Source organism: Argopecten irradians, chromosome 11 (genome assembly GCF_041381155.1).
Source record: "Argopecten irradians isolate NY chromosome 11, Ai_NY, whole genome shotgun sequence".
Classification (NCBI taxonomy): Eukaryota; Metazoa; Mollusca; class Bivalvia; order Pectinida; family Pectinidae; genus Argopecten; species Argopecten irradians.
Window position 1 is genome coordinate 6,682,836 of NC_091144.1, and position 15,888 is coordinate 6,698,723.

General features: G+C 37.2%; 1 protein-coding gene across 3 annotated transcripts in view; it reads right to left on the bottom strand.

Moving 5' to 3' along the window:
* Positions 1-4,572: 4,572 nt before the first annotated feature.
* The window catches only part of LOC138334380 (probable G-protein coupled receptor No18), a 219,130-nt gene continuing 207,814 nt past the window's right edge, over positions 4,573-15,888 (bottom strand). For all 3 annotated transcript variants that reach the window (XM_069283054.1, XM_069283053.1, XM_069283055.1), the window contains one exon: positions 4,573-12,375. In XM_069283054.1, coding sequence (XP_069139155.1) covers positions 9,390-10,820 — 1,431 coding nt within the window. In that variant the 5' untranslated portion in view covers positions 10,821-12,375 and the 3' untranslated portion in view covers positions 4,573-9,389. The remainder of the gene's footprint in view (positions 12,376-15,888) is intronic.

The window sequence follows — 15,888 nt, forward strand, 5'->3', positions numbered from 1 at the left end:
TGTTGGCACGTGTACTTATGTAGCTATATAGAGAATATATCACAAGAAACTGTTCAATTCTATAGGATGATACATGTAACAATACACATGTAAATATGCATGTATCTAATTAATTATATCATATACAGCTGTATTCCATTAAACAACATCTTTTACATTCCGTGTCAATAGGCTTTGTTAAATTGAGAAAATCCAGCTATTTTTCATCTAGGATGATATTTGGGCAAAAAATTCGCTAAAATATCCTCTTAAACAAAAATCGTCTACTAAATGTTTTTAAAGTAAACCTCGTGTTGTATTATTTACATTATTGTTAATAACCTCTTGTCTATATACGTCATTAATTATATTCTCAGTAATGTTACATGTATAACAGTCAGTGTAACTTTCATTCCAGAGGTATCCTAATCCATTTTTTTTAGGAAAAAACTTTTATTGTTCCAAAAACCAAAAACAGGACGTACACAACTATGCCCTCTCACAGGAGGGGGATCCGTTCAAATCACTTTTCAACGGGGTCCATTTTCAACGGGTTGGTTACACCGGCACATTTCAGAGGGGTTTATTGTTGTGGACATCTGCGCCAAGAAAAGCACACAAAAGTCGTCGTTTTACAAACCACATAGGTCTTGAAAGACATTTGGACCGAGGTCAATAATAATATCGTTAAGGAAACGATGCTTTAATTCGGTTGTTATGGACAAATGTAACGAACCGAGTCCCTATGATTTTCATTGCATAATGCTGGATTTGGTGCTCGGGAGCACACCTAAAATGTTTCTGTCTTGTACCAGCAACTCACAGAACAAGAAGTTTGTATGTTGGGTGGTTGAAGCGGTCGAAATAGTTGTCATCTGACAGTCGACGTTTAAAATACATTATTTGTGAAGCAGTTGATGTCTGTCTTGTCCTCCGTTTCCACTCCCCCCCCTGGTAATATTAGCTCTTGTTAGCACTAACCGAGGTATGTTCGTAGATTATACTTCTGAGGTATCAAGTTGTAGATGTGTATTTCCTTTTTTTCCTGAGCAATAGTGAAAGTGTATAGACGGAGTAAGAACATTGTCCTGACAATATGTCTACTATCAAGGTGGATCAGCTGGACAAGAAAAATAAGCTTCTTTTCGTCAATTGCGGCACATATTCGTTTGATCCCTAAGCCACTTTCTACAACGTCTGACCATGTGTCCGGTATTACAATAATTTGGATAGGATATCTCGATGCTAACCCGGTCAAATGCTTTGTTTATGTCACAGTATACCAACATAATTTCGCTATCCTTATCGAAAATAGAAACGATTTTATGAGAAATGGATAAAAGTTGAGAGTGGAATCGCCTGATCCGAAGACAAATCCGGTGAGTCTCTCATTCCGCCAGAAAGATAATTAAAGAACATAATATTTGTTTAGTAGCGCATGTGTACCGACCTACTATACAAGTAATGAAGACACCTGTGTAATAAAGATGGTCTAGAAGCCAATGTGCTTCATGGACCGAGGTTCACGCAAGATATTGGATTGTATCTAGGACACGTCATTTTGTTCTATATTCCACAAAGTGTAATGCTGCACCACGATCCCCTAGGAAACCGAACCTCCAACCTTTTACATGGAATAGAGACGGCGTCTCATCCTCCGCCCTATTTTATCAGTTTCTACCACAACAGTCGATGTCGATGAAAGTACGTGTACAGTTTGTATCGTATTGTATGGATTCCATATTTAAGGATTGCTGATCACTAAAATTGAACGAATGTAAAACAGAATACTCCATATCATTTTAGACGAAGATTATACCGTATCAGATGATGAACTTCTTTGTAAATCAAAATGGCTACCTTTTAGCAAAAGAGTACAATATAATGAGTGTATTCTTATGTTCAATGTTATTAACAAATTGTGTCCTAATTATTTAGATTGTAACAATTTAGTATCCAATGTTCATGAAAAGAAGACTAGATCAGACACTACAGGGAAATATGCATTACCAAGATTTAAAACAGACAAATTTAAGGGCTCATTTAAGTATAGTGGAGCATCACTATGGAATTATCTACCAGGAATTGTTTCTGAAAATACAAAAGTCTCTAAATTCAAATACGAATGCAAAAAACACTTCCTACATGTATCTCAATACTCACTGTTTCATTTGCTTCTTAATATATATTTTAGTAAACCCAGCACCTTTTGTCCTTTTATCTTCTTAGTAAACTATCGTTAATTAATTAAATAAAATTAATTTTAACACATGCTATAATAGCATATATACTGTCAATTTTTATTCTTTTGTCATATTGGCATATATGTATATTATACACTAATTCATTAAGATGTGTTTTATTTTTTATTTTACCATATATTTATGCACCATGAGCTTTATGAGTGACTTTTTAATTTTTAATACTATTTTCTGTGATAATCTGACTGGGATATCCATTATAAAAATACATGCAACGCTGTAATATGTATTGTCTATCATATATTCCATGTTGTAAATATTGTATATTTTTATGTCGACCACCCGGAAGACGAGTCTCTGACTCAAAGTGTTATCGACTTTATTAAAGTCTAATAATATTATCATTATTATTAATTTCACTTCAATCAATTTCATTGGGTAATCAAAAAGATACGTCAACAGGCTAATTCTATAGAAGTCATAGAAGTCCTATCCTACTTATGTTATAACTCATAATGTATACATTTAATTTACCAATAAAGTGTGGAACTTTGCACTTTAAACATTATTTATTAGAAAATGTTCATCGACTATTAAGTACATGATAAGTAAGATGTTTATCCACTCTGAATGTTGAATAGATATTAAAATCGACAGGATGTAGGTAAGTATATATACGTTGTGTAGGTAAGCGTAATACTTGTATAGATGTATGTACGATGTTCTAAATGTATTTACATGTAAATGAGTGTTAGAAGAGGGTAAAGTTATGCAAGTATATACACACATCTCATTTCTAATTTTACAAATGAAATATAGTTAAATTCGTCTATACACAGTAATCACTAAAATGTAAGATTATCTTTGTAGATATACATGTAGGCACATATAGATCAATCTATGATATGAAATATCTGTTGAGTTGAGTAACAAATAATTGTGTTCAAAGCAGAATTCTTTTTGACAGCATACCAATATAATCAGAACCTACATTAATACAAAATAAAGTATTCTGATTTTAGAAAATGAACTAATAAGATTCAGACTTGTGTTAACTTTTATACCACAGGTGTCGGACAATTATTCTTTGAAATCATGCAGCAGTAAAAAACGTCCATGCTGAAGTCGACGAAGCCTTAGACGCTTCTTCTTTGGGACGTCTGATCCTGATGAATCTTGTACTGTCCCATGAGACTCTGCCTGAGCGAGCTGATAGTTATTTACGGGATGAAATGGAACCCAAAATGTAAAAGGTACAAATGGAAAAATATAATTCCGTGAACTCCTAACCTAGGCCACGTCCTAAAGTAGTTCTGGGGTAATGACATTGATTTTTAAATCCATTTTTGACTTGAAATGTTTATTTTCTCGAGATAATTGAACAAAGATAGTTTATTGAATTGGTACGTAAACCAAATCATTTCTACTGATTTAGTTTTCAGAGATGGGGCACAAAGTTATCTGTATTACAGAAAATGTCCAGTAAAGAAGAAAAGAATAAAGTTGATTTTAAATAAATAACAGTTTATTATATTATATTCAAGATTCAGTAATATCAACGAACAAAGCCAACACTGGGATACTAACATTACTAACTCATATTGTTTACTGTCGTATCAAAGTAACATCGCATATCGCCAACATCATCTGACATTTCAGTGTACCACGACATCTGCAAGGTCATCTAATATATCATTGTGCCACGATATCGCCAACATCATCTGACATTTCAGTGTACCACGACATCTGCAAGGTCATCTAATATATCATTGTGCCACGATATCGCCAACATCATCTGACATTTCATTGTACCACGACATATGATATATCGTTGTACCACGATATCGACGATGTCATATGATATATCGTTGTACCACGATATCGACGATGTCATCTGATATATCGTTGTACCACGATATCGACGATGTCATATGATATACCGTTGTACCACGATATCGACGATGTCATTTGATATATCATTGTACAACGATATCGACGATGTCATCTGATATATCATTGTACCACGATATCGACGATGTCATCTGATATATCATTGTACCACGATATCGACGATGTCATCTGATATATCATTGCACCACGACATCGACGATGTCATCTGATATATCGTTGTACCATGATATTGACGATGTCATCAGAACTATCGTCAATTTATTGTTCTTCCTTTTTAACACTTGAGTTTGTTTTATGATATATCGTATTTCCTTTCGCTACAATTCCGTCCTAATGATGGCTATCACAAAGGCAAGCAATTTTATACAACAAACATATCACTTCTACAATAACAGATTCATCGCGTTTATAAGTACATCACTATTGCCATGGTAACCAACAGGCCATGGATGTGTAAAACGTAAAAACAAAATAAATGACGTCATACTGACAATTTATTAGCCAATGTGGTGTATGTACGATACACAGTCTTAGTAAATATGCAGCAATGCCATACAAAAACAATGCAGCATTGTCTTAAAGAACAATACGGCAGTGGCTTACCTTGAGTATATCACAATCTAAGACATTGTCAACGTCATCTCATTGTCTTACAAAACAATACAAGAAAGTCTTACGAAGGTTTCCATGTGTCGAACTTTATGAAGCATTGTCTTACAAACATTGCTACTAACTTGATATCAAAACAGTTATAAAACAATACCAAATGTCTTACAAAGACATGGCAGCGAAGTTTTACGAAACAATGCAGAATTGTCTTTCGCTAACAATGTAGCTAGGTTTTACAAAAAAAAACCAACGACATTATCTGGCAGTAGTCTTATATATCTTACAAAACATTGTAATATTGTCTTAAATCATTGGAATATGTCTTATTAAACGACATTCCATTGTCAAATAAAATACTCCAACAATTTCTTACAGAAATCTTCTATTATTTTATAAAACGATGAAACAGCGACTTAAAATACAATGATGTATAACAAATAAATGCTGCAATGTCAAACTGTTCTAACAATGTTTATTTAATCAAGCTAGTTATGTCTTACTTATTGCCCAACTGTACGGATGTACTTAGGTATACCGTCTTTGTATATTACAGGGTTAGCTCCCTTGCGGGTAGGTATCGATTGTTACGTCATTATTTTATGAGCGCAAATCACGTCGTTTACTCTGAAAAGTATGACGTTACGCTAGCAAACATATGACGTCACAATCAATGCCTACCCGTAAGGGCAGATAACTCTGTAATATGCAAATACAGAATAGCCCATCTGTACGGGTGTGCTTATAGCCCCACCTGTACGGGTGTACTTCTAGCCCCACCTGTACGGGTGTACTTCTAGCCCCACCTGTACGGGTGTACTTTAGCCCCACCTGTACGGGTGTACCTATAGCCCAACTGTGCGGGTGTATTTAAAGCTCACCTGTACGCGTACGAGTGCTTATTAAACTGAAGGTGTTGACATGATATTAAACGAAGTACGAGGAATACTACACAATGACGTCGATTATGCAAATAATTCGTGGTCCTAAGATAGGCTAAGATGGTTTTTGTTTAACTCAAAGAAGTATTTGCCACCGAATTCTCTCCAATAATATATCTCTTTCCGGAATCAATTAGACTAATGATTTGTTACTAGAATCAACCATTCCCTTTCACCGACAGAAAACAGACACATTTTGATATATCGTATTTACAAAATTATGTTATGTATGCTTATGTTAATATATAATTCAGTTTTGGTTATAACGACCATTTTTATAAGCATAAAATTTACTTAATAAGCCCGTAAAGGAAAAAAATGAGATTGTAATTTGCAGTGCTGACATACTGCGAAATGATTTCATATAAAAAAGTCCCTGAATGAATCTGGAATTTTGAAGATATTACCTATAGTAAATTGTGGTTTATTTAGATTATTAGTTTTAGTATTCAAGTGAAAACTGCCCAAACGTACTGTTTGTTTTATATAGCACCGGACAAATCTCTGGGGATAGAACAAAAACCGAACTAGCCATCTAACAGCATTAAAAACAACAAAAAATGGTATTGCTTTAATTATGCATACGGTTTTGGCAACTTTGGATTTTAAATCCAGAACTCATTGATGTACAAATAATAAATAAATAAAACACCATAAAATGTGTTGGTAATGTCGACTTCATCAGCAGTTAGATTACAAAATGTTCAATGTAAGAAAAAAACACAACAAAAATAAAATGATATTATGTCGTACAGAGACTATTGGTAACAGGAGAGCTATCAACGCCTTGATTTTCTGACCACATCTGACCATCACGCTGTCATTGTCCGCTGACCAGTCGCGATCCGCTGACCAATTTTATTGCTACATTACATTCGGTTACGTACCCGATTCCCGGTCCGTGGTACTGTCGGACAGCCATTATAGGTAGGATTACATTAATAGACGGCCATGTCTAATGCTCGTAGCATTGATAGTTAGGGTTCCGATGCATCTGATCGTATTTATCTGATCGTATTTAGTTATTTTCAAATATAGAAAATATAAGATATTCGGAAGTTGTCCTCATAATGAAGGGTATAAATGGTTTCTGCTCCAGCAACACGCTTTTGAAATGTACATCCTAAGAATTACCTTACAAATTGTTTGAAAAACTACGGCTCCTAAGTTATATGACATATCTATCTTATCGTTGTTTTTAGGTCCATAAGAAATGACCCGAAACTCCTAAACATTGTTAGTATTCAGCCTTTGCACAATACAGACTGAGGGTTTTCTATCTTTACGAGTAGGTATCGACCGCGACGTCATTATTTTGGGAGTCAATCTCTCCAAGGGACCGCAATGAATCCTGGGAGAGATTGAAAATGTGACGTAGAATGACGTAACAATCGCCATCTACCCGCCAGATAACAGTAGCGGTATTGGACTGGGTCGATCATCGGTAACCAGGTAGCTAAGTCGGTAGAAAACTCGGCTAGTGTTCGGAGGGTCCCAGTTCGATTCCCGGTCTGACCGCTACATTTTCTCCTCTCCTGTTACAGAATTGGCACCCAACTTAATAACATACGGTAGGGTCTCGTATGTCTTCGTGGACTAAGACTTCGAGAAAGGAGGAAGGAGTGTAGCGGTATTGGACTCGGTCGATCATCGGTGACCTGCAGGTAGCTAAGTCGGTAGAGCACTCGGCCAGTGTTCGGAGGGTCCCGAGTTCGAATCCCTGTCTGACCGCTACATTTTCTCCTCTCCTGTTACATAACTCTGTATGATGCAAATACAGAATAGAATCTCCCAGGGTTCATTGCGGTTCCCATGTTCAGGTGAAATCAAGGGACTGCAATGGACTCTGGGAAAGTTTACTCAAATTCCGGTACAACTGACCTTCATTGTCACATAAGCTATTCGGAACGCTAGTGAGATGCTGTGTATGTTGCGGGGATACTCTGTAATGCGTTACGATGGGATGTCTGACTAGGGTTATCATGTAGGTTATCTGGACTGTAGAAAACATATCTAAATTAGAGTTTATATGTCACAGCTAGGGAGTGCTCTACATGTTTATTATAGTTATATTTGAGAGTAGGTATCGAGCATTAAGTATATATTGTCATAGATAATATCAATTAAATATTGTTATATGAATTAAAAAACATTTGAATTAACGGCATTAATTACGTTAACATGTGTTTAAACACAACCCTTTGTGAGATCCATTATGCTTTATTTTCATTTAAAGAATGTAATTGACTAACGGAATATCAATACATTTAAATCACATCAAGCCATTGGTATATGGTAAAGAGCTGACTTTACACTACCGATAGGTGGTAAAAACAATTGACCATACACCGGCGGTATATGGTAAAAAATAATTGACCATACACCAGAGGTATTTGACCACACACCGGCGGTTGTGGTCAAACGAATCGACGTCACATCGGCGGTATGTGGTAAAAACCGTTGACCATACAATAGCGGTTTGCTGTCAAAACAATAGACCATACACTGGCGGTTTGTGGTAAATCTGATATGAAACGGCAGTATGTAGTAATATTACTTTACACACGTGATATGTGATAAAAAATATCTAAGCGGCGACATGGCGGTACTCGAGGTAAAACTTTGTACACCGAAAGTACGTGATTGAAATACTGGCCCGACAAGCGATGATGTGGTCAAAACATGGTCTGTCCCCGGCATGATATCAGGTTAATATGACTATCCTGGCAAATAACAACGATATTTACAGATAATGAAAGTCGGTTATTATGACTCATAGTTATTATGCTTCAAAAATCGCTCTATGATGTAAATACCACATGTAATAACGTTAATATCCCACGACCAGGGCCTGTATTTAGTACGGCTAATCTCATTGTAGTCTTCAGCTTAGAACTCAATCCAAACAGGCAAAACAAACCTTTACGTTAACGTACCGGATTAGAACTTTCTGAATTGTACATTAAACAGCTTATGAATAAGAGAGGAGAAAAATATGTGATACACATCAATACGGAAATAAAGGTTTGGCAATGTAGCAAAATTTACCTTAACTATCTAAATTGCATTGAACATAAATAGTTGCACTTGGTTAACCGTCACTTTCCAGCCATTGTTGATACAGCATGGCCGATAAAGTAACTTTTGTAATGGACAAAGGGCAATAACTCTATAAAACATGACAAGGGCAATAACTCTGGCATATAATGTAAGCCTACAAACGTCCTAAACACTTATTGACGGGTAACAAGGTTATAAAAACGTTTATCTATTGGTAACAATGTCCTATAAACGCTTTTTGATGGTAATGAAAGGGGTGACGTCATTTATGCAAATATTAGACCTCGATCGTCATCAGTTTTTAGAATACGATTCAGTTTCAGTGTTTATAGGTACCTTTAACTGTCTAGATGACATAAATGATGACACCCCACAATCTATCACAGTATATCGTCAATGGCAACGGTAGATAACGGAAACGCGTACTTACAGTGCAGGTCACCTATGTCAGGCAATTTAAGGCATTACGATATAGGTTCTATGTACAACATTATTGATGACGTAAGAAGTCAATGACATCACAAGGATATATTTAATATATCATTGGAAGTCGTATTGCTTGTTCTACATATCTACTCCATAACAACCGTTGTTAAATCTTTATAACTTAAATAGTATATATAGTCCTATTGATTGGCACATTCTTATTAACCATTTCATGGCATTGCTTTCACATCCTATATACACGAGCTCACAGCTTGCTTTCGTCCGGACATGCATTACCGTTCCCGACGTGCACAATAGTGTGTCCCTGGCTGTTATACCTAACAATAGTCTCCGTGGGAGGTCGTAGACTGTCCCGGAACGTGGGGTCTGGACCATATTGTTCCACGTAACTTTCCGAGCGAATACGAGAATTAATACCCTTACACCGGAAGCATAAGATTTCCTTAAACGGAGTTCGAAACTCTCTATTGAATCGTGCGTAGATTAAAGGGTTTAGAAATGAGTTGAAATACCCTAACCACACAAACACACTTCCTAACCACGGGGGAATGGAACAGTACTGCTCCTGGGCACCACAGAACGGCCGGATCACCGCCAGAATGAAGAAGGGCAGCCAACAGGCCACGAACCCTCCCATGATCACACCTAATGTCTTGGTAGCCTTGGCTTCCTTGGAGGACGACGCCACCCTACTGTTCTTTGTGAGGAAGGATCTGAGAGTAAAGCGGCGCTTCCCGTTACTTGCCTTCACAGTATTGCCCAACATTTCCATAGACGGGTCATCCCCGTCGTAATTACCGTTTTTTAAATTGCCATTACCGACTATAGTATTCTCACTGATACCGCTGCTTTTCGATGACTTTTTAGAAGGTAAATATATTTGGTCATTGCCCTTATCAATACTTCCCAATTTCGATTTGTTTTCAGATTTCATAAGTCTTGACGACACTTTCCAGATACGGAAGTACACAAACAACATTACAGTAAGAGGGACGTAAAAGGCACCAAGGGTTGCATAGATTTGATATCCTATTTCCTGGCTTATTAGACAGTGCCATGGCGGCCGTTCTGTTTTCCACCCGAGTAAAGGCGGGATAGAAATGATGACTGAACCACCCCACACGCAGGCGATCATTATACCCATTCGACGTGGTGTCCTTTTCATGGCGTATTTAAATGGCCGAGTTATGACAAGATAGCGGTCCACGCTGATCATACACAAATTTAGAATGGAAGCTGTACACAGAATAACATCCAGTGATGTAAAAAGATCACACACGACCTCGCCTAGCGACCAGTAGGACATCACTTCGTAGGCGGCATTGAAAGGCATCACACAAATGGCGACCAGGAGGTCGGACACCGCCAGGGAGAGGATAAGAAGGTTGGAGGGCGTCTGTAGCCGCTTCACAATGCCCACAGCTATACAGACCAGGGAGTTCCCTATTATCGTCCCCGTAGTCAGCAGGACTAGCACTATAGTAATCAGCACTTGTTGCCAAATCTCGTACCGGGAGTCCGGACGGGGAGGGTAACCTTCGGCAATAGTCGTGTCATTTCCGGAAAATGACGAAATGTTCCCACTAGAATTAAATCTCGTTGTGTATATCACCGCGGTGTCATTACTTAGATCTGGGAAAACTGCTAACGTTTTATTGAACACCAAATTTGCCATGATATGTTTTATCTCTCTCACTTCCTTATTTAGGAACAGTTGGGAACACCGGAAGTCACGTGAGGTTTAATCATTATCTGCAAACTTTCAAAGAGCAATATTCCTTGCTGCAAATATTATATCAAAAAGTTACGGCCTCATGAAAACAACATTGTTAAATCCAAACACAGAGAACGCGAATATGTCGTCGTATACATTTCAGCACAATTAGATAACAACCAAGAGTACCTAACGGACATCTCTGTCTGTAAACAAGCCCTCTCGCCAGCTATAAAAAAGTTAGGTACATAAATCCGATCTTGATATCAAAATCCCTCACGTGTGTATAATGCCAGTTAAATGGTATTGGAGTCCATTTGAGGGTTTTATTTTTCACGGCGATGAAAACATTGCCCGTTGTGGGGGGTTACATAGAGCTGGTGTAGCCTCGCCTCTAGTATCGATCCCTGACGGGACAAGGTGTATACGAATACTTCCCAAGGACTCGTTACTGGCCAAACAGCAACAACAGTCGCCTGGGCTTGCACCCATAATCACTTTCTACACAAACCGTTCGCTTTAATTTCGCGTCGAAAAGATTGCATACATTTTTGACACCATTAGCTGGATGGATTCCGTCTTGGTAATGTCGTTAGACCGGTCTGAGTTGGGCTCTCCAAATTTTCGTTTCAGATAATATTCAACTTACACCTAGATATATATCCTTGACTTTAATGTGCTTCAGAATTGCTTTTACACAGAAAAGATTCATGAATGCACAATGTTTGCCTTGATTACGGTGTATGAACTCGTTTGGTAGTGTGGCTCCGTGTAAAAGTTGTGATATACAGCGAAATGAGTTCCCAATATCAGCCACAGATTAGTAACAAACATGGGTATATTTCGCCAGTTTTTGCTTGTCATAAGAACATGTCTAACACCAAAAGCTCCACGGAAAATATACACATGTATTCTGTACAAAATATGAAATCGCACTGGCCTAAGCTTTGTTATAATTATTTATAATCCTCTACAGTTAGCGAAAATATGTATCACACTCAGTTTAATCCCTTTACGGAGTCGGCTGATCGACACTGTGGATCACGGTTGAGAAGAGCCCTTGATATACGTCAGGCGACACCTCTCCCAGACTATACATAAATTACTCCTCGTTTTTAAACACCCGGCGCTACTTTTGAAACAGTTTATCCAGCTGTAGCTCCTTTGATGATACAGCCTTTTAGGACCAGAGTCCCAAGACACAGTCGAATACTCCAACACACTGTACAGTGACCTCTAAGTTTTTGACCAAGGCGCACTGATAAAGATGTCACAGATTCCCTCCTCTCCAACAGATTGACGTGATTTGGGTCGTCTGATAGTGACAGGTAAAGTCCTTAATTGGATCACCACACTATGATACCTTTACATTAATTATAGATCGCGCACCTGTCAGGTGTTAGAACTACGTCATGGAGACAAAGTTCTTATCCAATAATTGTTCGTCCAAACGTACTGGTACAGAGAGAGTTTGATTGGCCAAGAGCGGGTTCCGGAGCATGCGTCTATACCAAACCTATAAGAGAAATAAAGACGGTTAAATGCATGGTGGCAGTCACATGGGGAGGATTTAAGTATTAAGTACATATAAATGTCTAACAGATTGATTATATATAGCATTAGTATACAGGTAGGTATAATCTTATAACTTACAAACTGACAGGTACACATTACAAACTAACCTACCTTAATCCTTAATATAAAGTAAATACATTAAGTTTCTCTTCTCGTTTTAAACCTCAAGCTAACACTGCGTAACACCCGCACACGCAATAAACCCTTTTGATAAAACTACGAATTAACAATAAAGTTACGCAATTATTACGTTGGTAATGTGAATATCTTATCCATCTAGCGGGCTAGAAATTACTTTTTTATTGAAACCTTGTAAACTGCAGATATGACCTCATACACGTGTAATTACCTGACGAGCGTGAATAGCGTTTTACAGGAATAAGTTAGTTCCTCCGATATTAATATACACAACAGGTAAGCTACAGCATTATACTAAGGTCTCCACACCTAATTTAACGTTAGGCGAAATTAGACAGCTTCATGGAAGTCATTCTAAAAGGTTTTCAGTGTTTACAAATTCACATGGAAACTGACAATAGTAAATTCATAATGCAATGCAAATGTGACGGAAATGTCTACATAGCCAAAATGTATGCCGATATATGTCTCTGATGTAACGTAGTGCCTTAATGTAGATAATGATAATAAGCTTTATTCAAATTGCAGAAATTTTAGGAGCGTAATTACACAACATTGTGCGCGTTACGAAGTAGAAATAGCTTAAGCGTCAAAAGAAAGAATTAGATGTTTGACGAACGAGGTACTGACCATCACGTCTATTTGAGTAACATCACCCCAAATATAAGTTGGCCTAGAATCATGTATATCAGTAATGATACTTATTCATCACCAGTAAACTACGGCCAGGAAATGGCAGTATTCTAGTGTGTAATAAAACTATGGACCGAGGATCTGTGGCGCCAGAAGTCCAGGATTTCCCGGAGGATCTATAAGGGTTTGGCTGGAACACAACAATAACAAATATATAGGGTGTTCAGGAGATAACTATTGTGGCTATTGTCAAATTTAATTCTGCGCAAGTGTAGTGAAACAAGAACTTTCGTTTCGCATGTTTTGTTGACTATAACTAAAAAAAGTCGAAACTCTCGAGCAAATGTATATCTATTCTTTATAGATTCATCAAAACGATGATTGTATGAACTCGAATAGTGTGATACGTTGTTAGAACTATACAATATAAGTCTAAATGGAAAGAGCGATTTTCTTATAGAATTATCCTACACAAATTGTATATACCGTGCCGTTACTAATACGATAGCAGCCAACAAAAACTGACACAAACATGTCCAGCCGTGATGTGGAAAGCCATGGCGGCGCATTTGCAAACATTATGTATACATTTTCCCCAGATGTCTCTGATGTGTTGGTTTCGCCATACATATAAACGACGAGGTGTCCCGAAAAGAGCATAACAACAGCCAATTGGATTAAACCTCATACATACGTAATGTGCCACCATCGACGACACTATACAGATAGATAGATAGATTATATAATAGTATGCATAAAATAGATATAATTAGTAACACTACTATTTTTGTTTATTAAATGGATGAAGTGGTCGACGATAGTTCATCTAAAGATATATAATTGTCAATATTTTGTGAAATGGGTAGTAGTTAAATTTCAAACGACAAAAAGTGGAGGGGAGGTGGGGCGCAAAACAATATGATTCTGATGATGAGGGTTCTTTATTGAAGTGTTTGCAGACTCCCCCAATTTTATCATTTATAGAGGGTTCATTCATAAATAAATTAATCTACCCATCCGGCGATACTGTCTAAGTCTATGGAGTTAACACAATAACAGAACCTACTACTTTATACCAGTACATGGCTATACATTAGACGTGGTATTACAGTGAGTACAGTAACAGGGGTTAATCCATAATTACACCGGTCATTATACAGATTACACTAATTCACAGGGCCAACCCACACAAAGCGAGCTGCTGTCGTCTTAGTGACAGCACTTTGTACAGATGTGAAGGATGATTTTGAAAGGGACATTATCGCTCTTTCCAACGGTAGAAACCGTTTTTTTATGAAGACGCGCTAGAAATGTGAATTGTATCCGCTAAAGCTAGATGGAGTAGAAGTTTTGTATCGGGGAGCTTGCTATCTTTTACGTATATAGTACAATGTAGAGAATCATTTTTACCGATTTTTATCTAGACCCCTAGCACATATAAAAATGGTCTATGGGCATTCTGGTTGGTCCATTATTACATAAATTGTAACTAATTCTCAGATCCCTGTGCATCTGTGGAGTAGCTACACTAATTTGCCTGTAGCGTGCTAACTGTGACATGTCATGACCTTTTCTATCATACATATATAGTATAGGCTCCAAAGTGGTGCATGTTTGGTACTACAAGTTTCGGACATTAGCACCATGGCAAAAATCAAATATCTAAATGAAAGGATAGGATCACTAGGACATCTTCATATTAATGATAAATGGTTGTAATTGAGGTTTCTAAAGTCTAATAGCGTGGGCCCCATCCTTTGTATCCATAAAAATTATGTTTAAACTAAAACAACAAACCTCCACTATAACGTGTACTGATCAAGGTACATCCATTATAATTTGGCAATATGTGTCAGCCAATCAGATTCATTAATTATAACTTGGCAGTATGTTTCATCCAATCAAGGTGAGTCAATTAGTTTTAACCAGTCAAGATCACCAATTATAATCAGACAGAACGTTCCGTCCAATCAGCATTTTGCCGATCTTAGAAACATTCCTGTGTAATAATTAAAGTTTACATTCAATTAGTCAAATATTGTCGTAGTTTTACAACAGTTTTTAATTAAAGTTTACATTCAATTAGTCAAATATTGTCGTAGTTTTACAACATAGATATCTGGAAGATTTCCTTTTGAACACCAGTTTTTGAATACCCTGATTATTGTGCCACATTCTTGAGTAATTACCCATTAATACGGCTGATAAACACAGTAAACCTAATTAACAGTTTGATGGTTACAGGAAATGTAACTATATGTATGTCATTATTGACTGTATATTAGAGATGTATGGACATTAACTGTGGGGTTCCTAGTTAAATACTTCAATATAGTGTTTTGGTACTTTTAAGTAGCAAATTATGAAAGGACAAGCACACCAAAAAGAAATGTCTTCACAAAACAGTTATATGTATAATTTTGATGGTCGTATGTAGATTTACGGTCCCTAAATCTGAACAACATGAACTAATGAATGGTTTTGTAAAGAGTACTTAACAAAAGTGACCACGTTGTCCCCGGGATTCGTCGTACAAGTGATTCATATGCTAAGGTTACGTGTGAGAGGGACACAGACGAGTCCAACCTATCGTAACAATAGCTTTGTGACAATAACAATCCCGAAGTCCAATAAGCGCGCGTGACGTCGAGTCAGACTTGTAGATGAAGGGCTTAAAGAAGCA